Consider the following 26,848-nt stretch of genomic DNA (forward strand, 5'->3'; position numbering starts at 1 on the left):
TGCAATTCTTCTTTATTCCATGTTTTGCATAGTGTAAAAAGATTAATTTACGTTTGGAGCGTTTCCTCGCCAGCCATGCTACTTCACTCAAATATAATCCTGTGCTGTTATGGCATTTCTTTACACAAGTAAAATATCAAAACTTTATCGAAATATACACGAGAATAAACTTTTCACACTTTGATCTTCGGATTGGTTAAATAGAGTTTTGCTAATGCTGACTACCATTATTAAAGCGATAAGCTAGCTTGAGCTGCGATTCTTAACCTGGTCAGGTTCTGAGGACCACACATGCACTTAATATACAAATATACTATTTCAATTTTCACCTAAGATTGCACGGATTTGCAGAGAATAATTTTGGAGAACGCCTTAGCAAAGAAACTGTTCATTGTTCCATAACACAAAGGATGTAAGGCGCTGGGAAGGCAAATCAAAATAAAATTATAATCAATAAAGAGTTGATGATATTTAAATTGATACGCAGTGATGTTGCAAACTCTCTCCCACACATAATGGGCTTGATACGGAAAATAACAAACAACAAAAGTAATAATAAGTACAAAAATCATCTTCAGTAAATCTCTCTCCAAGTCTGTAGTTTCGTGTTTAGTACCTCTTCGGTTCTTTTGCTCAACCATTCCTTTTTTTGTTTCGTTCTTCTCACATGGAGCGTATCTTTGCTGCTCGTTGTCTTGCATAACTTCGAGTTCAGCTTGAGTTTGGTCAATTGATGCGACCGTCGAGTTTCGGGTCCTCTTTTCTATCTGTCCAATCCGCCTATTCAGGTTCCACGCCACGGCTCCGTAAGATGCCAGCATTATCACATAAGGTAAAGCGTAATTCAGGATGAATCTAATTATTACATAGTACTCATTGTTTGCGACAGGCAGCTCTATGCATTCACCATTTCTAAATCTGAGACCGAAGAAAAAGGGGCAGGCGATTGCAAATGACAACAGCCACAGCCCAGATATGGTCAGAATTGTAATCTTCTTAACGAATGGTCCGCGTGGAAGAGGGTTTACAATGAATCTGTAACGATAAAAAGCGATGGCAGCCAGTGAGTAGATCACAACGAGAAGAGCAACTACTTGCAACGGATTCAAAATGCATGCGGCCTCTTGAAGAACGACGTCAGTTGGATTCTGCCCGCTCGCAAACATGACGGCCAAACAAACACTGCTTAGAATTTCTGCGAAGGCCATGTTAGCGACGAGATGGTAGGACAGAGGCTTGCGGGAAGGTATGGTACACACAGCATAACAAACCATCGAGTTGCCGATTAAACTGGCCGAGATGATCACGGAGAAGAGGGTTAAACGGAAAATGTACAGAGCTTTTGGTTCTTCATATTGTTCAATTGCGTTCTCGGCGGTAATACTGGTTCCATTTGTGGTAGTGTTGGTAAATAACGACATTTCTGTGTTACTCCACGCGTTGGATAACTCTTGAGGGGCTGAAAAAGAGCGTTACATAGAAATGTCTATCACAGGTGACTTGTGTAACTGCTTCTAGAAAGAGATATATAAACTTAATCCATGGTAGCTAATTTGCATATCATTGCACTCTTACCTTTAGGAATCAATCAAACGTTTTTTGTGCCATTGGATGTCGACAGTTAGATTTTGGCGTTTTCTGAAATTCCACATTTATGGCGAATTTACGAAAGTTATTAAAAATTGATAGTATTTGAAAACTTCCAGAGCCGCGACGAATTGTCTTTCAATCATTCTTTACCCATCCTCAAGTGTTTCTAATAACTTAAATATCAGGAATAATGAGCTAATGTATCGAAGACAAATAATGGCCTCGAAAGCAATTAATTTACTTAAGTTAGGAATTACTCATAATATTTATTATTGAAGAATAATCCTTCGGATGGATAGATATAAATTTTGAAAACTGTCAGCCAAAGGAGCCGACACAGCCAACAGAGTTTTGTTTGCACTATTTAAAGGTAGTTTTGAATTCGTCTCGTCACATATAGACGTAACTTAAAACTCATATTGCCGTGGCGCGTCGGTGAGCTGTGGTCTCCTGATTTGCAATGTTTGTTCCATATTCTTACACATTCTAAGGTTGACTTTTTATTTCCAGCAATACCCACTTTGTAGGCTGATGAAGAAAAAAAAGGACTGATTTTCTTGTTCATGTTTGTAAGCCTTCCTATGATGTTTTGCAGTTTAGTCAATTCAATTCGATTCAAAATTACTCGCTCGGCGGTCGCATAAAACATTCAATACCTAGCTGGAGTGCGCATAATACAGTAAAGCGGCATTTGAAATACTGTAAAACTATAATAACATAAATATATGGCAAAGTTACCTGGCTTTTTTTTAATCAATTTGCCGTTTTGATGATAGATTATAGTGCAGAGAGACCTTCACTCATCGGCGACAGTTTTATGAAAACAAAAGAATGGCTTCATTCACGATGGTGTTACCCTCTATGTTATTCTGAATTTCGTAAGAAAATAATTTTTTGGTGCAGCAAATATAACGGAACCAAAATATTAAGTTTTATTGGGGCCCACCGTTCACACGAATGAAAAAACAGACACTTGTCCTTTGTTTGTTTTGCAAGTTAAGCGAATTGAATAATACATATTTAGGCTTTTTCTTCGCAGTCAAAATACACACTATGAGTAAAATTTAAAAATCCATGGACTATCTCATTGAAAATGCAATTTGATTCCGTTTAATATTTTAAGTTCGCTAATTATTCCCCTCGATCTAAAAAATAAATTTCAGAAAAAGAAAATTCAATATGCACGAAAACAAGTAAGATAAATGATTACAGTCTATTTGATCCGAAATATAACTGTGAGTTTCGAAATGGCTCTGCATGTATTTCAGCATCGCCTTCAAGCTCACAATCTTACGAAACACGCAAATTTGATGGCAAGAGAGAGGGGCAAAGATCTTTGATTATCCTTTCCCTTAAGATTATTTCGACTCTTTTAAAAGCTTGAATTTCATTTGCTTCCAAAGTAGAATTCTTGTCAGGTTTTTAGCCTCTTTTTTTAGACTCTCGAGAACAACAAACCGTGGATAAGATTTGAGACGTGTCGCAAGGAGAGCTGCTGGAGTCTGGCACTCTTAGTGTCAGGCCCTTAATAGAGATCTCGCGGGCACGCGCTAATAAGAGCCCACTCGCTGGCCAACTCATCATTCGTTAGCGCTTTGCTGTCGATACGTGTCAAACCTGGAAGGAAAATTAACTTTTAAACACGTAAAAAAAATTAAACACGCCAAACTTCTGTTACCTTTCGTTGAAACATACCCTTATCTTTTACCGTGAGTAGCGTTTATTTCCAGTATCATCAAAGCTGTTCAAAAGTTGGCCTTCCTTGCTGCCTCAAAGCCACGCCTTGAAAACCAGAAGTCCAACTGTATTAAAAAAACCGAAGCAATGTAAATAAATCACCTAATGAAAGATTAGAATCGTTCACTTTCCGAGCCTGCCTGCCTGCCGACGTTTCGTTATCAAGAGTATAAGATCTAATTGCATTTTCCGAAAAAATACTCGACCTAATGGACCTCAGTTTCAAACGACAACAAATCGTCAGCATCGAAGTTGATTGATACAAATGCATAAATCACCAGCATTGTCGATCTTTACCTGAAAAACGACCATCAAGAAATGACAAGTTCTGGATGCAAACCTTTGATAAAAAAAGATCCGATATATTAGTGCCCGCTTTTGAGTCTCGATTTTGCAACAAATAAACAACTGCGATAACGGTATTCAAATAATTTCAGACGGTAGGAGTTCCGGATATTGTGCCGCTCTTAATTAAAGGGGAAAGAGAAAAACCGAATATTACCATTAAAGACAGGAAACCTAAGTGAAAAAGGTTCCTTGATTGATATGACTTTGTAGTGGATCCTCTGCAGCTTAATATAATTGTTCTTCTTTCACTGGTTTTATCAACTGAGTTGATGGTGTAACTTGGCCACTGTAGAAATTTTCTTGAGTTGACGTTTCGAGCGTCAGTCCTTTGTCAGTGCGAATCGATAGTGGACAATTCATAATTTAACTTTTTCTACGGAGGCCAATTTACATTTACATTGATAAAGCCAAAACACCTTGTACTACCCTTCCACCAGCACAGTATCACAGTTTCTCTAGAAACTAACCCCCTTTACTCCTCTTTAACAGGAACGAATGTCAATAAAGGCAGACATGTTTCAAATTCATACTTTAATCAATACTTGGATGAATGATCCAGAAACCAGTTCTCTCATACACAGAGCGACTTATTGCGCTAAGGTGGCGGCCGGCCTTGTACACGGAATTGGACCAGCGTTGCTGGCGCCAGTCTCCAACAAAACAAGCTCACGTGTGACTTAAAAATTACTCATTTCCTCAGACAAAATTAGCTTTTAAGTCGCAGATATTTCGTGGGTTGATATTTTGCACGACCTATGGCACAGTAAAGCTTCTTTGATGGACAGATGATGAACATCATATATAAAAGTGCATTTATAAAAAATTTATAGTTTTAATTAACGAATATTCTACATTTCATCAAGAGCATGCTACAAATTTTCGAAAGTGATTATTTCTTTTTTCTGCAAAAAAAATAATAACATAACAAATAAATAACACTAACAATTTTAAAAGAAGATCCACCTCTTCTGAGTCCTCCTTTACAGGTTGATCGGCTTCACAAAACTATACGGGAAGTGGTGAAAACAAAGCAGCTGTTTTTTGTCGAAGAAAATTGTCTATATACTAATTATTCTTCTTCATCCACAATTGATTGATTTAATTTTTCCCCTTTTAGAACATTTTTTATCACCATTATACCATTAAATGCAGCGTTTGTTTCCGTTGAAGGTAAGATTATTTAACAAACAGACGAGCAACTGTCTTTCTCAAAGGTAAACTGATGTATTATTTAACATAACTATATTTTCATTAGAGGAAAAATTATACGGGATGGTTAGTTTAAAAATCTACTTTCCATTTTATCAATGGATTTCATCATAGGACTTCCCCGTTAGTGGAGTGACAGGCTGGAAAGGAAATTGATTCCTACGTGCCAATTTTTATATGAAATGACAGAGTATGTTGAAGGAAACTTGTAATAAAGAAATAAATAATTTAAGTCCTCATTTGTGCTTTCGGAGTCGTCATTGCGTCCATGATATATGATCTACATTTACATTTCGCATTATTTGCGTCTAGAATTGGCCATGTGGCCGCCACAAGTGTCAAAGAAGCTTCGATCATTTAACATTGAGTGATTTTTCATTACCCATAGGTATTGCAGTCAGCTTTTCTACATAAACAGCGGATCGGTTTTATTTTAATAAGATATTGCGAACCAAATGGTTGTATAATTGTACATTTGGGAAAGATACTGAGATAATCCAGTACCCAAATGGCACAAAGATTGGTGACGTTAAGTACTTCTGACCATTCAAAGTTCACAGCCTTAGACAGCTTTCTTGAGCTCAGCGCATTAGATCCTCGTCAGTATGGCGTACAGCTCTATTGATCGACCCATTTAGGTACAGCTTACCAGACCTATTCCCCGTGTGTAAAATACCCTCTTTCATCCACAACGATACCTTGATACGTCGATTTTCTCTGCTCCAACCAGTTACCATAAACAGAATATCTGTGTGGTTATATTTTGGTGTACTATTTTAATGTAAAAGTCTTCCTCCAAAAGTGACTTGGATTGAAATTAAAAACAGTCAATGCGGCTGTTGTTTAGATAACAAGGCCACTTCAAATGAAATGGATCCATCTTCCAGCTCAACAATAAAATACAATTGTGTGCGGTTGAAAAAGAAGTTGTTACCGCAGTCAGCGTCAATCCGGAAGCGAAATACCATTATCAGACAACAGATTATGAAGTGATTATATTCTCTTGAATCAGATTAACAAAGTTATTCCACGTTCTCGTGCGTGCGTCTGTTCAGTTAACCCTTTACACCCTAAAATCAGTATACATATTCCCATACTGCTCTTTATACATTTCCTAAGCTGCTAACAAGGAGAATTTGTTTGCCAATCAAAAGATTCTTTCGTTGGTGATCATTTCCTTTATTCTCACGACCTTGATGTGTGATTTAGGCTGATATTGTTGGGAGAAATTTGATGTTAGTCAGTCTTGGGGTTTGAAGAGTTAGGAATCACTGATAATTGAGTTTCATTAATGTTCTTATCACATATGGACTGACGTCTTGTGTGTTCTATTATCGAACAGACCCATGCATATGGTGGCATATAATCCGTTTGTTTTATGCGAGTGTTATAAAACTCTGTACATTTCTTTGCCATCCTCTGCAAAACAACAACGTGAAATCACTTAAATTCATGTGGTCTGAGAATGGAAACCAGTCCTGCTATATGGTTGTGAAACATGGAAGATAACAAAGACCGATCAAAGAAAACTGAACAGTTTTCAATGCTAATGCCTATGACTTGGACAAGGACTGTTGAAAGAGAGAGAGGCAAGGTGCAGGTGAGGTGGAAGAGGTGGATTGTGGCCAAGGCGGCGGCATACGACAGGGGGAGTTGGGCGGACAATATGACGGCCTTATGCGCCTACTGGCGCAACGAGCGATGATGATGATGGGAATGGAAACGCTAACGTTTCCACTTGAACTTGATATGGCTCCGTGAGAGACAGTAGACACATCCAGCCATTCGCGAAATACTAACTAAAAATATATAAATTCCCTTTTTTTAATCGACGTCTTCCTCGGCTATGCCGTCTTGACTACTTAAGGTCCCAATTAAAAATTTTAAACAATTATTCACCGAAGTGGAGGCGAATAAGGGTGGATATCTACCGAACCACGAAGCCGCGAAGAAAATTTCCACCACTTCTACTGAGTGGAATGATTGTTTCAGTATAGACTTCACAGATACGAAAAATGGTAGAAAATTAAACTCTCGACGCGCGATTTTGTCTCCTCGGCTGCTCGGAAGTAAATAGTACTTGCTATTCACTCCCGAACTAGCCAATCAGCGCGCGCCAAAGGCACTTTTCACTTAAAATCTTAGTCTTCTTGCCATCGATCTTAAATACACTTTTACTCCGTCATTAATTGCACTCAGTTGTTTAGATATAGGAAATTGCGACAAAGTTTAAAAATTGCATTTAATTGAGAGGGCATGCAAAAGCTGCATCTGTGAACAATGGGCCTTAAAATGGCCACCAACGAGAGTGAGTCTTTGTACAAGAATGAAGTATTTCGTGTGAGCCATCAGCTAGTGTCTTCTTATGTTCACGTTCAAAGCAAAATATTTGGGATAAAAAATAAACCGATATATTTATTCCGCTCTCCGATCCTCTTCATTCATAATAATGCAAATGGTTGGTTTCTGAAAAAGGGAAAAGGGAACATATTCATTTAAAAGTGAGCAACAAACGGAATTTAATATTCTAGAACATTGCCAGTTTCAGCGATTGTTCAAAGCTTTGATCTTTGGATGCACTTGGCAGTATGTCAATTAATGAAGAAAAGAACTCCTCTAATATGGGTGTGGCCAGATTAGCTAGTGTTACTCCTCCCAAGTTTATAGGTGAAACTAGTCTAACTAAAATCAAACAGTCGCACTTTTATTATTATGATATCATGTGTAACTTAACCATTTGCATCAAATAAAGCCAAAAGATCCCGTAATCGTTAACTTTTTACAAAAATTTTCTTTGTTTCTTGGTCAAAATGCGTTTTCCTTGTATACATTAATTGAAATTAACAGGAAAACCTATTCGCGTCAGCCAACCTGACTTTCGGTTCTTAATCAGAAATTCCAATGACATGCCATGCGGCGCTAGTCCCCTCTCTAAATTGTATAAGGGCGCGATAAAACCTAACAGCGAAAAGTAAGGGAGCTTGGCTTGCTTATCGCTGTCCGTTTACGAACTGAAGGCCTGGATCGAGTCAACCGGCAATACCTCGGTTGATATCGCATGATACGGCATTTTTTTAATGGGTATTTTAAAAAAAGTAAAGTTTTTCAACAAAACATTCAGTTCTGTCACATTTGCTTACGTTGAGGTTTCTTCTGCTTTCTTTTCTCTCAACATGTTTTATTTTTTTTATATATTTATTTCGCTGAGTTCATATCTAATGCATTTCTTGGCGTTGCAAGGAGAAGCAAGTAAACATGCGAAATTCCTCTGTTGATAGAAGTCTCAGTATTGTGACAAATCATGAAGCTTTAAGTGAAGTGGTGCAGGTACGAGCGTGGTTTCCGGTGTTCTTTCGACATTTCTTGTTGTTGAAAAGCAGAGTGCGCTCAAAGAAGCCTGGGAACTATCCGAGACATCATCTCTATGTTCATATGGAAGATATCTGCGTCTGAAACGGAAAAATAAAGTAGAATTAAAAGCTTTGGAACCCTAATCATTAATATTGTCTAAGTTACTGTAAGATTTTCATTAGATTTAATATTTGACCTACTTATTCTATGATTTACTTAACTTCTAATGCTAGATAGCTAAATCGTAGTTAAAATGATTCAGCAATCGCTTAAAAAGTTAGTTGTGTAGATCTAGGGAAGAACAAGATGATACTCAAGGTTAAAATTTGAATTTTTTTTAAGTACATGTTTAGTACTGTGAGGGAAAATTATTAAATTAAAGCATTTTTGTGTTTCGAATGAATGAATGAATGAATTCTACGTTTCTTTTGAGGAAGTTAGCTTGAAAAGTCTGTCAGTCTGACCGACAAAGGGATAAAAGTAAATTAGTAAACATATGACCGACGCATCGCCAATCTTTGATGAAAAATACAACAATATCCTTAGAAGTGGTCCGTTTTGATCATATTGCCACGTCGTTTTACATTATTGAAATTTATTGCAGTGAGCTCTGAACTTCCTCAAACTTCTACACGTGGCCAATCCACGCGACTCAACACATGCGCAAATGTAGCGTGCATAATGCGAAACAGTGGCTCAGCTGGGTGCTCAAACATGGCACACGTTCGTGCTACAATAGTGATATTCTCTCAGCTTGGAGTCGCGCTGCGAAGCATTTTGCGAAATATTAACTTTAATTAGTTGTTTTAATGGCACGCGACACGAGGGTAAACAAACAAGACCAAATATTTCATCTAACTTAAATGTGTCATGCTTCGCTAAATCGTAAAACAAATGGGATTGTTGCTTTTCAGTTTGCAACAAAATTGTATAGAAAATATGAGCTTTTTCAAACTAATGCTTGTTTAACCGAAGACCTGCTCATTAAGATGTATCAGGACTAGGCAGATTTCAGGTTACAGAGGGCGTTTTGAATGAAATGAAATCACGCCTTACATCTAAAATTGTGTATCTCCAAAGATCATTTGCTATGATTTTTAATATTCTGTTTCGTTATTATTGGCTCTAAGCTTATTCTAAAAAGTCGCTTATATAACAGTTAATTAAAGTTGGACCATGTGTTACAATTGAGCAAGAGTGACGGATCAAAATAACCTCATGCAGGTTCACACCCAAGAAAACGAAGCACACATTCAACATGCTTGATAATGATAATGATATGAATAAGTTTTGATTTCACACGCGGGTTATTAGACCTCGAGCTTTGTATTTGGAAAGAATCATCAAATCAAAGGAGAGTTGGGCTAACCAATGGCCCCTTTAAATTAACCTCCAGAAAGTTCCAACATAAGAGAGTTGTACCTGCTCCAGCAATAATCTACGCAACTTGTGGAATTCGACTTTGAAAAACGCTGAGTCTATGTAAGAATTTTTAAGCGTGGTTCAAGCCGGGAAAAATATCCTCGATAGAATCGTATGGTGCAAAAGTTTTGTTCTCAAACTTTGCAGCGAGTGTCAGCTAGGTGGGCTGTGGTTAGAATTGTAATAAACACATCTTAATAAATAAATCTAACCCGAGCCAATGTCCCAAGTGTTTCGCGACATCTTTCAAAAAAGGTAACATGCAAGTAAGTTGCTTCAAACATATAATGGGAAAAACCGCACTGAAACATGATCTTGATAAATATTTTCGATATGCTTCTTCTAATGTTGCCTGAATAAATTTCAACTTGGTCTTTAACGAATGACCCTGAACTGGAAAACTTAAAAAAATCACAGCAGCGACAATCGATTGAAATGATAATAAAAAAAACAGTCTGATACTCAAAGATGTCAAAAATGTATCAAAACACGCAGATAAGATTCCAAGGAATTATAAAGGAAAAACTCTTTAATCAAGTGGAAAAATCCTTATAAAAGCAACACAAGATCAGAGACAAAATGACGAAAAATTTGTTTTCAGTGTTATCGAGATATATTTAGGGTGTGTCAAATGATGCTTTCTTGTGGGAAATCGTTTGATAAATTTGGTTCACTGAACACCTTGCCACAGAACAAATGCATCTTTTACTACATAACTAAACGCTTTTTGATTTTCCACCCAGCCTGTTGCCTGGAGCTCGAAAAGAGATGTTACCCGTAAATAGATGCATCCCACAAATTTCACTTATCATATTTTATTAGATCGGTACATAGGCGATTAACAGCTTGAACAGTGTTCTAATTGGCTATTTAGTTCGCTTGGCACGCGACACACGGCACGAGTGAATAAAAGTTTATTATTCTTATGGACAAATTAAATTTTTAGAGATTAATATATCACTTAACTCTCCACTTTTCTTTTATTTCGGATAGAGAGCGTTACGTGTCTCGTGTCGATACAGATAACAGATATCGTGAAGTGCCACTTTAACACATCATTTTTTGTTTTATTCTTCTTTCATTCTCAAACAACTGAAAATGACGGAAAAATGTAACAAGCAGGTTGTGATATTGAGAAAAATTATGTTTTCGTGTTTGTATGTTATTCACAAGACGTTTGTGAATGGTAAAGCATTTTTCTTAATTTCTCTTTGTTTCATGAAGCAAAGAAAACAGAAAGGGATCAATGTCGGCACGCGACACGAGGCTGAACAAAAGAATCTTTTGTGTTAACTCTCATAGTACTTGTAACTTTAACGGGGAATTTCTCAATAATGTTGAACTATAAACTTAGCAGTCATGTAAACAAATCCAGGCCTTCAGAAATTCATGGCTCTCGAGAAGCTTATCAAAAGCTTAATTGATTTTATTTATAAAGTTTGGTAGCCTCTATTCTCCGGAGGCTTTTCGGATATATTAAACACCAATGAACTTAGCTCAAAAGTAACTATAATTATACAATTTTTACGAGAAAGGCCCCATGTGCCAAATAGCATTATAACACGTTGGAAAAATAGAACTGGAAATGATATCACTATTGGTGAGAACAAAAAAGCAGAAAATACATCACGTCGCACATAATTCCTCGTAATATTATCACCTTTCACATCGCTTATATATAAAAAATTAGGGTCATGTATAGTTCTTATACGCTTTAAACTCCAAGGTAATATTTTTCCAATAGTAAAAGTAATATTTCAGTAGGTTTTTAATTGATTCTTGTTCTTGACTTTAAAAAAGAAGAAAAAAAAAAGCCTAAATATGTTAATTACTATTCTGTTCACTAAACAAAATTTCACGCACCTTAGCAAAGGACAATAACCCACGTGGCATCAAGCGAGAGCTTTTTCTAATGATTCAACAATGAAGGCATAGTGGACGGCGAAAGAGTTTCAAATGTTCCCCTGATGCACTCTTGCGTGATGTTTTAGTAGAACCACAACATTAACTGGGCATCTTGATTATGCTTATAAGGAAATAAAACCAAAAATGTTCTCTTTTCGTCAGCCGGAAATAGGTATTTGAAGTTCAGCTTTCGATTCACTGAAGTAAACCGCACGACCCGAGGGCACATATCCGAATCAAATTAGCCTCTGCTTGTACATATCTTTTTAATATATTTGACGCAAATTTCAGTGATTAATTAACCGCTTTGTGTCTGGAAAGCAAAAATACCGTCATCGACCGTGAATATTCTGTCCCAGTTAAATAACTGTAAAGTTTCTTAGTAGGGCTTTAGATTAATTTTCTAAAACTAATAAATTTCTGCAATGCATTTGATTTTAAACAGAAACATAGGTGTTCTTTCTTCCATTCTTATTAAAGCTTTTGGTATTCAGCGTAACTCTGAATATGAAATCAACACACACCATACGCAAAAAATTACTGAATCTCATCGTAGATGCAAGCTTTCCATGAAAGTTGTTTCACTCGTTTCCTGAACAGAGGTTCAACGCAGTTCAATAATATATGTTTTCAGACTATCACAAACGCCACATTTGCACAGGAACAAAATTATTTTCGTGGTTTACTTCTGGAAGCTTTCGGACCACGTGGTTACGTGTAAAAAAAAATCATCGCATGACTTCAGTTTCCATAACGTTACTCCATGTTTTTTATAGAAGACACTTTCAATCTGAGCTGGACTTCAAACAAGAAGTATATATTTTGACTAATCAAAAATTTATATGGATCCAAGTCTCCCTGTTCTTCTTAACATCATCATACAATATTTTTGAGTGTTACAATCCTTTGCATTCTCTTCATCATTGTTGTCGTTATTGCCTTTGGCTTTGTCAACTCAAATCAGTCTTCTAAAACAAAGCCTGGGAAAGGCGTATGTAAATTCACCTCAAGTTATAAAGTGTGAAAACAAGGGATGAACAAAAAATTCATTACGTGAAATGAAGAGAACTGGTTTTTTTTTTTTTTTCACTGTGTCTGAAAATATCATTTACTGACAAATGTGTTCAGTCCATTCCCGCGTGAGGAAAGCTCTTGTGTAAGGTGAGCTATGAGATACTAGAGAGCCGCTTGAAATATGCATTGCACGATAGTCGAGTTTTCCGCGTCGCGCAAACATTTTGAGATGATGAAGTAAGTGTGCAAATGTTCAGCAGTGTAGTATTTAACATGCTCTAACTACTGGTTATATTTAGAGAAAGTTCCTGAGTTAATTGATTAAGTTTATGGTGTGCACAGAAATATCAAACGACGTTTCGATTTGATGACGGTTACTCGTTTTTAACAAGAAAATACCGTGATAAACGAAATTGAAGATTTCTTGTAGGCGAAGTAAATTCTTTTCGATCAGCCCAATGTGAGAATTTTACACTTCAGAGTTATTAAGAATGTTATTAATCTCACAATGATGATTAAAAATAAGTCAAACATGACTAAACTTCAGATCTGTGTTCGTGTAAATACGATTTTAGATTACTGCAGAGCCATATTGATATAGCTGGATGCAAGCATAACAAAGCTGCTTGCGAATGCCTCGTGAAATTTTTCACTAGATTTAAGTTATTTGTATATTTTTTCCTATACTCGTTTTTCACAATTTCCCGTTTGTTTCAACAATAGGTGATAGTAAGCTCAGTGAGTGAAAGCATTTTAGAACACAGAAGTTTGACTTAATAGCAATTTATAAATTAATTTCATATGCATTGTTTGAATAATTTTATCTGTAATCCACGCCACTCTGCGATTGCTAAAAAAATATCTTTTTAGGCCGTTTTTATTTGCAAGCATGTAAATTGTTCTTTAATGCAATCGGCTCGACTATCTCGGTATCTTGCGCGTGAGATTTCCGATAAAGACGGACTGGTATATCTTGTACTTTGTCAGTCTTCAATCTTTTCAACAACGTACTTAGCAGGCACAATTTTCAATCCAATTTCAGCTGTCTGCATTGTGGGAACGCTTATCATAAAACTTCATGAAATATTTAATGTTTACCTTGTTCCTTTGTCTCGGAAGCCTTTGGCAAATGGGTTATGGTCGATTTTCATTTGAATCAACTAAAAGAAAACAAAACAACGTAAGTCAACAAACATACCAAAAATATATCAAAAACCAATGACATTTTAAGCACAATTTGAAAGTCCCTTTATGAGGATCAAGACGCGATAATGCATTCGGAGTAACAGCCTTGAATCTAGACAACACATCCTCGAAGTTAGGGTATAGGAGATTAGGGGGGAAGAATCTAAATTGATTGTCATTAGAACAAATTTGACTTATGAGATTTTCTAGTCTTAAATTTTTTGTTGTAAACGGCTGCAATGGCGAGACCCCTAAAACCATTGTATAGTAAAATTGCTGAAATTTGAACTAACACAGATCAGAAATGAGGTCGTGCTTTCCGTAATTTTTTCCTTTTGATACTCGAGCTGTAGTGAGTACCGTAAAATGGAACTTAATCTGAACACATACCTCTTCGTTCTGGTAAGTTGTTACGGCGATAAAAGTTGTTTCAGGGAACACGTAAGTTGAACATGAAACCTTTACACCTTCTTCTGTTTCTTCAACAACATGAATTCTTGGCTGGTATTTTCTGTTTGGACTCAAATGGAGCTGTAAGAGACAAGAAACGACAAAACTTTTGGCAAACCAGTTCTCCGCGGAAAAGAAAAAATGACATCCTTGAAACATTTGGTTTGTGAGATGGGGAGAAAGAGACTGAATCGAATATCTATCATGCCTCAATTCTGAAAAAAACAAACTCTACTACTTTCAAGAGAATATTCAAACTGAAACTAATACCGAATTAGATCCTAGATATTACTTTTTAAACTGTGCAAATGAAAATCAACCGTCAGCATCTTCTTTAAAATCGCTCTGTCAACCATTTTTTCCTGCTGTATGTCCTTAAAAATGAATTTTTGTTACAAAAATTAAAACAAGCAAAAAGAGTAAAAGTTTCTTTGCTGTTTTAACTTAGGTGGTTTTTCTTTCGCAGAATTATTCAAGAAGTCTGGATGATATTAGTTTTACGCTTTTAGTTCGCGGCGCGAACTTTGCATTAAAAAAACTTTTTGGCCACGCGGTATATTTTTCATGTCGTGTTCAGATACCTCGCTGTCACTTGCCTTCATTCGCATTATGTACATGTAGCGTTCTGAAAGCTAAACGGTGTCATCTTCAGCTAGTTCAAAGATTTTAAGATAATCAAGTTTTTTTGAAACGCTTAACTTCGAAGCATGAAAATAAAGCAGAAACACGAGGTGAAACACGAACACAAAGGAAACAAAGGAAACGATATATGAATAAGTTATGAGATCGTTCAGTGGAAAATCACCAAAATCGTCATCTCGCTATCGCCAAAAAGTTCCTTAATATCCTATGACAGCTCTTGCGGGTTAAAGCACGCAGTGAACTTAACCCGCAGTAACTTAGAAACATTTGATCTGTTCGTGTAGTATGTTTGAAAAGATAAAAAACAGCTGGAAATTCAACCAAAATCATAGTATTTCCTTCGCCAGACACCGTGGCTATAAATAACGCATGCGCACTTAGAGCCCACCCCATGATTCTCTGTTTTTCGCTGTTACGTTACACAGTGCGCTCTCTTTATCTGCATCTTTCAGATACAAAAACCCAAAATTCTCAAATAGAATTACTTTTAGGGGAAATATCCACACAAAAAAAATTTCTTCCAGCTAGATAGATCAGCTCTAGCAGCTTAATTACGTAGATAGTTCCAAGATGTAATCGTGAGCAACTAACCTCGCCATCTTTGAATGGGCCAACGCGACGATTTGTGAGACGAACCTTCTTGAAGTCTACGCCATTTTTCATCCAGTAGAGCCCTGTATGAGCGACTTCATCCGCTTGGTAAGACTGTATGTAGGGTAAGGCGTGCATCTCGCTTGCCATTCCGTTTATTTGCCACATATTGTTCACAAACGTATACGCGTACCCATCTACAGGGACAATGTCAACATGCACTGAGTAATAGCAACGAGGATCCATTCCGAGGAAAGACAGCGCAAGTGTGGGAAACATCCGTCTGCAAAGAAATGAATCTGTTTAGCATCAGATAATTTCAAATAAATGATGGATGTGTGCTCTGTGGGGTGATCCACCTGATAAACAATCTGCTCGCATTTGCCAAGATAGGTTCAAGAAGGCAGGTGAAATGCAATTTAAAGGTGCTGTTTCATGATGAAAGCCTTGTTGTAAAGCCTTTTCATGAAAAGCAGCTAGATAACGATAGATTTTAAGGCCCAGCCTCTGAGGATGATGACAAAACCCCTCCTAAGGCGTGAGCGTGTTAGACCGGTAGTTATGACCGGCACGCATCAAGAGTTCTAAATATCTGCGTTGTATGAGCTACGATCACGGCGGGCACAATGAAAATAAAGTACAAAAGGGTCAAATTTAGGGTAATCTAAAGCACATGCTATGCGATCACTGTCATCTGTTCAAATGACCTCTCTTCTCATTAGCAGAGGCAAAACATCGGTCATTATTGTAGGAGTCACGAACAATTAGACACACCCATAGAGAGCGGGGCACGTGGAGGAGACAATCTGCCTTAAACCCTTAAGTGGTTGTTTACTTTACGTTACCCATATGCCTTTCTCCTTTTGTGGTTTTGTTACTATCTGTAGCTTCCACCTCCTACGCTTTTTCTGATCTGCAGATCTGGGAGTTGTATAAACAACTAATGTCTCAAAAGACAGATTATCAAAACGGTGATATTGCTAATATTGCCGATCCTCGTGATGGGGAACAATTTTATCGATACAACCTTGTATGATGAAAGTGAAATGCAGGTATCAAAAACAAGCAAAAATATATACATTTGACGATAACGCTCTCAAGAAAACAGACAAAATCCGTACCACCTTAAAATCGACAGTCCATTACCCCTTTGCATCTCGATAATGTTTCCAACTCGAGTTCATTGTCACGACTATGGCCCCTTGAATCTCATATTCATTTAAGCTAATCTGTGACCTGTGTTCATTATCTCGATATTTTGATACCTCGGGGCACACCGTTTTGTACTATCGGATCTTCCTATGATTTCGACTTTTGTTTGAGCGTGATTGATCAAAGAAGACATGCCAATTGAATTATTTTCGGTAGATATTCCGCACTCGGGAAGATAAGCGATCAAAAAGCTCTTTGTGTCCACATGTGAATAATCCTTATCTTTATTATATCTGGTATTTTTTTGCATATTAAAAGTCACTAACCCGAATTTTAATAACTCTACACCTGGGGGAACATAATGGCAATATTTGAAAGGATCCAGAAATTTTATAACACTGTAACCTTTTTAGTATATTTTGTATCAAGAACACTGCACAATAAATAAAAAAAAGTTATCTCTCTATCTTGCGATACGTCGTTTTAGTTATTTTCTCTTAATGTCATATAGGTAACATAGTTTGGAATTGCTGTTGATAACAAACATAAGAAAAAAGTAGAAGGAAGGAATGAAATACATGCGCCCAGTTTTTGTTCAGACATAGGGTAAATACAACCACAAACTTTTTTTTATGCATTTACAATCAAATGCAGAATTCTTCAGAAGTCATCGTAAGACCCCTACAAAAGTTAAATCTTAAGAGCAGAAAGTGCATTAAAAGATTTAATTGTGAATAATAGGCTTATTTTTGGCTGGCGCCAATCTCGCCTGCTTGCTTAAAACAATCGACTTTCGACAGAAGAAAAGGCTCCCTTTGAAAGGCACATGCAGAAAAAGCAAATCAACAGTTTAAAAGAAACTAAAAAGAGATTTGCTTTGTTAGTTACACATGGGGAAGGTATAGAAAAGAGAAATACTATTCTTGTGGCACGCGACCGCACTCTCAGCATTCAAAAGCGTGCGTTAAAATGCCGACAGAAAATATCTTAGAACGTGACGTCATTTAAGGATGGAAAGCTATAAACGATATACTTGAAAACAACTTAGGAATTAAGCGGATACATTATTTTTCATATTTCAGCCCAGGAATTAGCCATGTCGGATGTTTTGAGCAATTATCAGACGCGAATTAAGAAAACCAAGTTACCCGCAGTGAAAATAATCGTTGACTAAATGAAATGCAAAAAGCCTGTATGTAAGCTTTAGATTGCGTTTCAAAAATAAGGCCAATTTAAACGATAGTGAACTGGGGTTCTAAGTAACTTCTTTAGGAGATTGTCAGTTATTAGACCGTAATTAATATGCTACGAGAATCTTTTTTCGTGTCAGCAAAGGTAGTGAAAGTGTCTCAGAAGAGTGGTTAGAAAATTTACACCAAAACCACTGAAGTTTCATTCACTTCAATATCAAGTCTCTTAAAGTCTTTCCCATTCTACAAAATTTAGCCGAAGAAGTCAGGAAGATTGAACTTAGAAATTGAAACTCGGATCTTGACTTTTTTAAGGCGTAAAATTTGGTAAAATGCGGCCGAGTTTCTTACCAATTTAATAACATTTCATTTCAGATAATTTGTATAATTTTCACCGGCATGTCGAAAAACATAATAGGAATTTTAGCATATACGTTTTTGATGATAAGTATTTCATAAACATTTGAAGTGACTTTTGAAGAATTCATCTGTAGTTAGGTTTTGTTGATGATTCTCTCAATGAAGAAAAGTCTGAATTATTTTGCCACACAAAGTATCACTACACACGAATTTTTCTCACCTTCCTGTGCGAGTAATCACCATCTCTGTACCGCAAGCGTAGAATTTCCACCACAGATCACTTTGTTGCATAGCGACTTGTACCTCTCGGTGCAACTCCATAACTCTCCTCTGGGGAGGGCAATACGATGAAGTGTTCTTGAAGGTGTCTAGATTTCTAACCAAGTCACAACAAGCAGCAAACTGCTGTAAAGGATCAAGGATTGATGTATTTCTTCTTATTCCACTTCTTTTTATCTCTCCGTATTTCTCAGTGAGCGGCTGTTCGTTGTTCAAAATGTTCTTAATAGAATGATCTTCACTCGCCAGCCTTAAGAACGAAGGTGATTTCGTCTTTTGTGCTGATTTATCACGTTGGCAGTCCTTCCACCAATTTCCTTTCTCTTTGAGATCCATTAAGGGCGGATTGAGTTCACTTGTCTTTCGAGTGCTGGAATTTTCATCAAAAGTCTTAGTTAGCAGGCTGGCGATAGAAAAAGCTGCAGCTTTAGGTGAGAGGTTTTCTGTGTCACTTGTTGAAAGGCTCATAGTTTTAAAACTGGTTCTATATCCCTCGTCTCCGTTTCTTAGACGCGCACTTTAGAAGTCAATAAGTGACCTGCAAGGCTTTTAAGTCGTGTATCACCTTTTTACCGCGTTTATGTTAACAGAGGCTTGAGATGAAAACTAGCCTGCGCGTGCGGCAAGTGTAAATTGATTGGCTGGTTTTATAAACAATCGCCTTAATTGACCCCCGAGATGTCAAGTTTATACAAAACTGCTTTGAAGTGAGGAAGGTGTCACACTAACAATTCGCTGTTGGGCGTTAATTGCTCAGGGACTATGTATTCATCGACTTGTGATTGGGCGGGCCAGCTTAGCATTGGGCAATCTGCGCAAAATATTTTCCCTGTGGTAAGGGCAGGTGTAAAAAGCTCGGTTTTCTGGTTTTGTGTCTTATCGCGCAGTATTAATACTATCCAATTAAAAGTTTTTTAAACTGGCTTATGACGCAGCTGATCGCGCCCAGATAAGGCGACTTCAACAAAGCATCCCTGTGGGTGCAATAATTTAAAAGTTAGGAACTCAGCGAAACCATTTGTGCAAATGAAGTGGATGATGGTAATATTCATCGGCGCATGAAAAGAAAAACACGGCGCACTCAGTTGTGACACATTTTGCGCACAAACACGAATATAACAATAGTAAGAAAGTTTAATTGTGTTGTACATCGAGTATCTGTTTAAAGACTTTCTCGACAGCGTAATAAAAACCGACGTCTTTGTAAGTGGCAAAAAGAAATTTAATCCGATATTTAGTTGTATTACGCCAATAATCACTCTGGTTTTATGGTGCCGACCAATTTTTTCCTTTTTTTCTTTTGCTCTAGATGTTTTGAAACAATACTTCGTCACACTCAATGATCTTTTGTAAACGATCAATTCAAGGCAGATCTGATTAATCGGCCAAGTTTATTTCCTGCTCTATCCTTTTCAACAGGAAAAACCCTTAATGCAACACGTAACTCTCGAAAGCTCTTTAATATGTTTCAAGTCTCGACATGCACATAAGACTCTTTAATTTGTGACGCTGCTAATTCCACAAAAGCGCCAGAGCTTATGCCACAGAAATCTCAAATATCCTCTTAAAGTCAAGATTTCCAAACGACATTGAGCAAAATTGTTAATGATGGTGAGAAATTACCTTTCAGTAGGTGTGAAGTGGATAGATTTCCCTGTGGGATTATCAGTTCATTTCGCGACTAATCAAGGTGTAAAAGGTGATGCTTGAAAAAGAAGACAATTCTGAACGATTTGAAAGCTTTTTCTACGGTTGGCGCAGCTTATTCAAAATCAAGCTGGCAGCCTTACAGATTATCAGCCCTGGAAAGAGCGAGATTTACCGACGAAACCTATTTTGACAAACAGCGAAATATAATTCAACCTTATGTTCGATTCTGTGAACGAGCTTGTATTCAATTTTTTTCTTTTTTTTTTTTTAGAGCTTTCAATTTAATCTATAGAGATTCAATTGTCAATAATTAATTAAAAGAAAAATTCTCAGTTTGAAGTTGAATGAGCCGAGAAGTTTCTAGTTTATGAGTACATTTATACTGACGTATCCTTTATTGGAAAATTAAATAAAAGTGTTGTTTTCTCTTTACCATTGTAAGACACTGAGCGCCAAGTAGCTCTAGAAGCATTTCTTTCAAGCTTCCGTCGTGCTAACTTTGGTAGCGAGAAACATTCGTAAAAAGAGGAAAAGAAAAATTCAGCATATCAGCAACAGTGAAAAGATGACAGTGCCTAAGAAAACTATTTTTGGGATACCTCAGGATGTAAAAAATAATAAAGAAAAGAAGGATTCGATCACTTTTTTTTAGTTCATGTACTCGCTGACGAGTTTGATTAGCCTTATCAGTTTTTAATATTTCGAAGGCCTGAACAAATGCGAGAAAGGGATTCCGGCAAAAAGGACGTAGAAATCATTATGCCCTCTTTAATTTCTTGTCACGCGTAATAGAAGTATCCACTTTCATAAATGTCCAAATAATTGTCCGCGCGAGAGCGCAGCCGGGAAAGGTTGGAACTAGAAAAAACAAAAAAATAAGACTGGGTACGAGTCTTCAAAGCGCCCGCAATATAAACTTACTGCTGAACTTTGTGCGGCGTGGGTACAAAATCCAAAATCTGAAAAAATGAGAAGAAGCAAGCGTCTTCAGGCGAAAAAAACTGTAACTTCTTCCGAAAATGAAGGAAGTAGTCAAGATGAAACTGGAGTTATTGAAACACTTGAGTTCACCTCTAAAGAAAATGATTACATTGCGTTGAAAACTACAAACAGTGAAGACGAAGAAGAGAATGATGAACAAGTTTTCTGTGTAGACAGGATAGGAAGTTCACAAGATGAGCTACTAGCAAATGCAGGGAATTCTTCCTCTCTCTCTGAAACAGATGAATTTCTCAGTATTCCAGACGAATTTAAACGAAAAGTAAAAGAGTAAGTCGTACCTCAGACGTTTACCATTCGACTTCTGTAAGCTGGTTCGCTCTCTGTAATTCACACATCTGATCACGGGAGAGAAACAACAAATACCATCAAATTTCGGTGTTATCGTTGCTTTCTTTGGCCTTTAGCACTGTTCGATTCACTCTAATTTAGTGGGACTTATTGCCAATTTTCTAGGTGTGTGGCGAGTTTTGTCTTTGTGGCCTTCGTTGTTTATGCAGGCCACCTTTAAATTAAACCACCTTTGGGCTAAACTGGGCCAGCCTGTCTTAAAATCACAAAGACTTACATACATAGAGTGACTTTACAGGTTACAGGTGATTAACAAGGAGTTGAGCAAGTTCGATTTACATGGCCTAATCAGCTTAGATGTTTTATGATCACGTCCATCTATGGTCATTTGATTTCATTCCAAGTCAGTTTGTTCTAAGTTTTGGCCAGAATGTATTATATGTATCATAAAAAAGTAGTATGTGCACTATAAGGAGGTAAAAAAGAGGCCAACTCTTGACTGTTCTGGATGAGTTCAATGCACAACATTTCAGCCGTTCAGCCTTCTTCAGGTTAAAAATTAAAAACTAAAAATCTATTTACAATGATTGCAACTTATATACAAAACAGAAATTTTAGGATTGAGGTTATGTAATACAACAAAGGTCTAAATTACAAACTGTGAAGGGTTAAACAATGAAAGGCAAATAAAGAACTATGGGTGGCTTGTGAATACAAATAAGTGACAAAAATTAGAGAGAAAAAGGAATCTAACTTAATTAGTAATGTTTACTCCGGAGTAACAAGCTCCCCATTGAATATACACACATATATATACATACATACATACTAAACGGAGTTTGTTGTTGTTTAGTCCTTCAGAGCTGTCATCAGAGCTACAAGTTGGTATCAATACACAAGATTTATATCTCAAGTTTGACAAAAACAGCTTCAAACCTGTCACAACAAGTAAAAGCTTTGATGACATCTGTAATAACAGAGAGGTAAAACAACTGCTTACCATCATATGGTTTAAGTGTATTTTTTGAGATTTCAACCAAATCATATGACTGTTTAGACTTATGATTAATGAAGTTGGAAATAAATTCTTGATAAAATATTAAATTTTGTTATACTAACATTGCTTTTGTCATGATTTGAATGTTAAGGTTTTGAGTACTGGCATGATGATGTCCTTTGTTCTTTCAGCTGTTGAAAAGAAGTGTGATCACAAGTGATTTTGAAAAACAGCAGTCTATTCCCCCAATGCATGTTTCCCGATATGCTCAGAAAAAACAGAGGAAGGTAATATTTTCATTCTATTAATTACTTCCTCATAAATCCAAGATACAGCAATTTTGATTTTAGTTTCAAGCAGTGACTTTCTATACTTTACAACTTCATGATGACAATGATGATTATTTTTGAGGTGAAATAAAGAAATATTTTATCTTCAAATGAAGTTTCCTAAGGTTATTGTCAACAAAATAGGGTGCTTTCCATAAAAATTGTCCTTCGCATGTTACTTTTAAAGACATCATAGAAAACTATATGCCACTGTTAAAGATAACAAAATTTTTCAAAAATCTTGTTAAGGTGGTTGAGCACCAGCCTTTAAACTCAACACTGACAGTGTTTGCTTTACTGAATTACCAGCCTCCATATTACTGTGAACCCTAAAATAAATTGGACAGGATCACTCAGCAGATAATAGGCTAACAAAGTGTGTTAGGCTACGAAGTTGGACAATAGGAAATATTTTGGTTGTTGTCAGGCTTTGTGATATTACAAGAGAAATATTTCCAATTTCATCATAGCATCACACATTTTTGTGCATTCATATCTGATGAATGTTTTGGCCAATTTTCATAAAAATCCAGCAAATCTACATACCCCATTAATTTGTTCAAGTAGAGGTAACTCATGTAAAAAAAAACCATGAGTACTTGACTTCTAAAGAAATCACAGTTTTCACACCTCATTGAAGGGCATGTCAAAGTGGTCATGCCTCTGTCCAATGAAATACAACATTGAACCTCATTGCAAGTCTTGTGATAAAGAACTCCTTTGAAATTTACGGGAAAGGTTATTTCACCCAAAGAGGGACATGAATTACACAAAATCTAAAGTTCATTGGGAAAAACAGAAGGAAAAGTGGGCAAAGCAAGCTAGGATAAAAGAAAAACTCGACTTTTATTTATTTAGCTTGGGCTCTCTCACAACTTTCCTCTTTTTGTTAGTTTAATGAAGACTCTCTTTTCCCAACCTTTTGCACATTTTGTTAGAAATTCCCTTTTGTTGCGAAGTGCAAGACATGATGTAAACAAATTATGCAAATAGAGATCACAGATGAAAGCCTGCTGCAAATGCCAATGCTATGCTAGAGGCCCTGATTGTGACACCTTTGCTCTTCTGTATGGGTTCTCCCAAAACATTCTATCAACTTATTTAACATTCTTTTTATGATTTTACAATTTTTTGGCAAATTAAACTTGACTACTTTCTCTAATTAAAGAGCGAAAATAACTAAACTTCTAATATTTTGACCAGATTTTGTTGACAAAAACTTTAAGATAACTTGACATGCATATGTAAATGTTAAGAGGAAATTGACTTTGAAAACCTGTTTTTATGTCCAGTGAAATGAAACTACATAATATATGTAAGTTGTTTTTCATCAATGATAGCAGCTGTCAACAACACATGCCATTTTTGTTTGTAATTAAAATTTAATCACTTCAATGAGAAATGAGTAGCAGCATTGAAGCAGAGAATGGTGTCAATCTAACCGATATGATTCATAGACCAGGACCTACCATGCAGTTGTTCATAGGGCAGGAAACACTATCCAACAAGTAAATTGCTGTCCACTAGAATAAGATAGAGATATAATGGCTGGATAGCATTATCCTCCTTTCAAGCAACAAGGGCTAGGATTTATGTTATTTACATATAGATCCTTAACTGCCCTTAGTAAAGCTGAAAAATTGTAGACTGCAGGCAAAAATTGTAATTATTGAAAGTGGTCATGTAAAGAATGTAAATGTAGTTTTAGCTTTCTTTGGTCAAATTTTGAGGTCAGTTGCTTATTGAGATATTTAGATGTACACAATGTAATCCAATTTTGTGTGTCCTTGGGCATTCTAGAAAGCTAGAGAGGAGACTGCAGGACCAATGTGGTTTAATCTTCCAGCAACTCAGATTACACCAGAGATTGAACGTGACATGAAGTTAATGAAGATGAGAAATGTTTTAGACAAGAAACACCATTACAAGAAGAACGATTCATCAGCGTTACCCAAATATTTCCAGGTAATGCTATTATTACTAATTATTCTTTTAAGGTAATCCTAGTATGGCATGCATAATCTTTCAAGGAACTAAAACAGCCTTCTATAATTTCTTTGATTTGAGATGTGATTTGTTTCAACCTTGTAACTCCCATGAGTGACCAAGCCAGAATTTCTCCTTACAATATCAATACAATGTCAAGCAGACAAGTGATGAGAAGGAAGAAAAATATCAATTAGGGGATTATAAGTTTATACAATCCCAAATTCTCCAAACTAACATTAAAAGAACTGTATAGCAGACACAAAGGAGAATTACTAATGAGATCTAGGGAGTTAAAGGATTAATACAACTGACAGCTTAAAACCACCACACAAAGCACCAACTTTTGAGGAAAGTTTAGCAAAGGAAAAAGTGTTTTTATCCCTCATACCTGCTGTCATTGCAAATATTCTGAAATAGAAGCTGATAGAAGAAGATTTTTGTGTAACCCTTGTTTTTTGTTGTGTGTATTATAGACTGAAACTTAAATTTTTAAGTAAATTCAAGTGGTCCTCACTCCTGTTGAGGAAAAGTAACACAGTTTAACTTCATGTATTTCCTTGTGATATCATTATGATTGTATTCAGGAGTACTGTTATTTCATGTTGATTATCAATTGGTAACAAGTATAATTAATCGGTTAAACAACCATTGCTGTTGGTAATAGGAAGGTGGGTTATGAACTTGTGAAATTCACATTTGTGAATGCGATAGTTTTAGTAGTGTGCATGGAACTACAGGTGACAATAATGTTTAAAACAATATCTAGGATGACCACAAGGAGTCTATTGATATGGGCAACAACAATATATCAACTTGAGGAAGTCTGTTGCTTAACATGTACAAAATGTTATTGAACTAGAATAAGCATATCTTTGGTCCTGTTTTTTAGATTGGTACAGTTGTGGAGGGTACAGCAGACTTCTATTCCTCTCGTATTCCAAAACGGCAACGAAAGACTAACATGATAGATGAGCTTCTTGCAGATGCTGAATTTAGGAGGTATTTCCAATTACTCAATCAGTAATATCAATGGTGTTGGTTAGTGTAACAAGGGGTTTTAGGCTAAAAAGGAACTTATTTCATTACTCTAACAAACAGCAAGCAGTTACAAGTTGAAAACCGTGAAAAATTAACAACCCTGAATGCCCATACTATTATTAGGTCATTAGTAGCAAGCTTATTGTGATTAGTTGATGTGTATGTGCATATGTTTGCCACTTCTATAAAGCTGGTAATTTATGCCTGCATAGTTCCAACAATGTTTTGTCACAGAAACTAAAAAAGTTGATTTATTTTGTCATATGAAGATAGATTTTTTTATGCTTTGTTGAATTTCTCTTGATATTAGTCCAAGTACCTCACATTAGTCCTTTCTTTTGAAAGTCTTTTTTTTTCATTGAAGGTTCATATGCAAACTTTCTTTCTCACTACGAGTAACATTTTTCAATGGAGACACAAGTACAGACCATGCCTCAGTTTATCTTCCCTTGGAAAAATACAGTTGTAGGTGGAATTACATGAATAGTAATGCACTGTATTTGTCTGTTGCAGATACAACAAGAAAAAATACCTAGAAATACAAGCTGCAAAACAAAGTGGAAAGAAAGGGTTTTATAAACAGAAAAAGGACAAAAGAAAACAAACTGCAATGAGAAGTTGAGGCAGTGACTTTGATGCTACAGTATTTTTATGGTTATGATGGGCCACTTTTCAATTATTTATTCATTATAAAACAGTCAAGAAATAAATGTATTTTCCTCAATAGTAGGGACCAAAGATCAAGTTGTCAAATTAGTAAGTAAACATTTGAATGTTATTTCAGCGAAATTCAATTTTAGATCTGCAAAGTTTTCAGAAACCCTCACCTAAGAGGTTATGTCTACAATGAAATTAAGTCAATCATTTTGACTGGAAAACCTTACTCAAAGGAAGACAGGGTAGTATATTGGGCTAGCCTGAGCTATCACACATTAATATGAAAAAATATTGGGATAAAAGTAAGTAAATAATAGTCTATCAATAAATCCAAAGCTGGTCTCATGGCATCACAATGATGACCTGAAACATTTAATAAACAATAACTCCCTCATCTTGAAATTTGTTGGATGTGGTCAGATTAGTTTATTTCATTCTCCAGCTCTTTTTCTAGAGATAATGTGCATATCTAT

At 36.3% G+C, this 26,848-nt stretch overlaps 3 protein-coding genes across 5 annotated transcripts; 1 reads left to right on the forward strand and 2 right to left on the reverse strand.

Annotated features, from left to right (window-relative positions):
- On the reverse strand, window positions 1-3,993 carry LOC149047688 (octopamine receptor beta-2R-like). Of its 3 annotated transcripts, none has more exons than XM_089202716.1 (3): window positions 3,625-3,993; window positions 3,269-3,392; window positions 1-1,459 (listed from the first exon to the last, which is right to left on the reverse strand). In XM_089202716.1, exon 3 carries the CDS (start codon window positions 1,419-1,421, stop codon window positions 330-332), a length of 1,092 nt encoding a protein of 363 aa, XP_089058842.1. In that variant the 5' UTR covers window positions 1,422-1,459; window positions 3,269-3,392; window positions 3,625-3,993; the 3' UTR covers window positions 1-329. The 3 variants fall into 3 exon arrangements, with proteins under 3 accessions (XP_089058842.1, XP_089058843.1, XP_089058841.1); XM_089202717.1 differs by having other exon boundaries at window positions 2-1,459; window positions 3,286-3,392; XM_089202715.1 differs by having other exon boundaries at window positions 60-1,459; window positions 1,576-3,392.
- A 3,574-nt stretch (window positions 3,994-7,567) lies between these two features.
- Window positions 7,568-19,064, reverse strand: LOC113677006 (T-box transcription factor TBX20). Its single transcript, XM_027193754.2, has 5 exons — window positions 18,367-19,064; window positions 15,445-15,727; window positions 14,152-14,292; window positions 13,675-13,736; window positions 7,568-8,333 (listed from the first exon to the last, which is right to left on the reverse strand). Exons 1-5 carry the CDS (start codon window positions 18,891-18,893, stop codon window positions 8,168-8,170), a joined length of 1,179 nt encoding a protein of 392 aa, XP_027049555.2. The 5' UTR covers window positions 18,894-19,064; the 3' UTR covers window positions 7,568-8,167.
- Window positions 19,065-20,989: 1,925 nt separating this feature from the next.
- LOC113676983 (deoxynucleotidyltransferase terminal-interacting protein 2) lies at window positions 20,990-26,777 on the forward strand. Its single transcript, XM_027193730.2, has 6 exons — window positions 20,990-21,344; window positions 22,219-22,348; window positions 22,554-22,649; window positions 24,492-24,656; window positions 25,570-25,679; window positions 26,232-26,777. The coding sequence occupies exons 1-6, from the start codon at window positions 21,043-21,045 to the stop codon at window positions 26,338-26,340; spliced, it is 912 nt and encodes a 303-aa protein (XP_027049531.2). The 5' UTR covers window positions 20,990-21,042; the 3' UTR covers window positions 26,341-26,777.
- Window positions 26,778-26,848: the final 71 nt, after the last annotated feature.

This window comes from Pocillopora damicornis, chromosome 4, assembly GCF_964200805.1.
Source record: "Pocillopora damicornis chromosome 4, jaPocDami1.2, whole genome shotgun sequence".
Classification (NCBI taxonomy): domain Eukaryota; kingdom Metazoa; phylum Cnidaria; class Anthozoa; order Scleractinia; family Pocilloporidae; genus Pocillopora; species Pocillopora damicornis.

Bases quoted from the DNA above. Each gene is read 5' to 3' on its own strand.
- LOC149047688 (XM_089202716.1), bottom strand. From the start codon at position 1,421: ATGTCGTTATTTACCAACACTACCACAAATGGAACCAGTATTACCGCC.
- LOC113677006 (XM_027193754.2), bottom strand. From the start codon at position 18,893: ATGAGCCTTTCAACAAGTGACACAGAAAACCTCTCACCTAAAGCTGCA. The intron at 13,737-14,151 runs GTATGTGTTCAG...GTTTTCTTTTAG, and splicing joins CAACTTACCAGAACGAAGAG to TTGATTCAAATGAAAATCGA. The intron at 8,334-13,674 runs GTAAACATTAAA...TTTCCGTTTCAG, and splicing joins TTCCGAGACAAAGGAACAAG to ACGCAGATATCTTCCATATG.
- LOC113676983 (XM_027193730.2), top strand. From the start codon at position 21,043: ATGAGAAGAAGCAAGCGTCTTCAGGCGAAAAAAACTGTAACTTCTTCC. The intron at 22,349-22,553 runs GTAAAACAACTG...TTGTTCTTTCAG, and splicing joins ACATCTGTAATAACAGAGAG to CTGTTGAAAAGAAGTGTGAT. The intron at 24,657-25,569 runs GTAATGCTATTA...CCTGTTTTTTAG, and splicing joins CGTTACCCAAATATTTCCAG to ATTGGTACAGTTGTGGAGGG.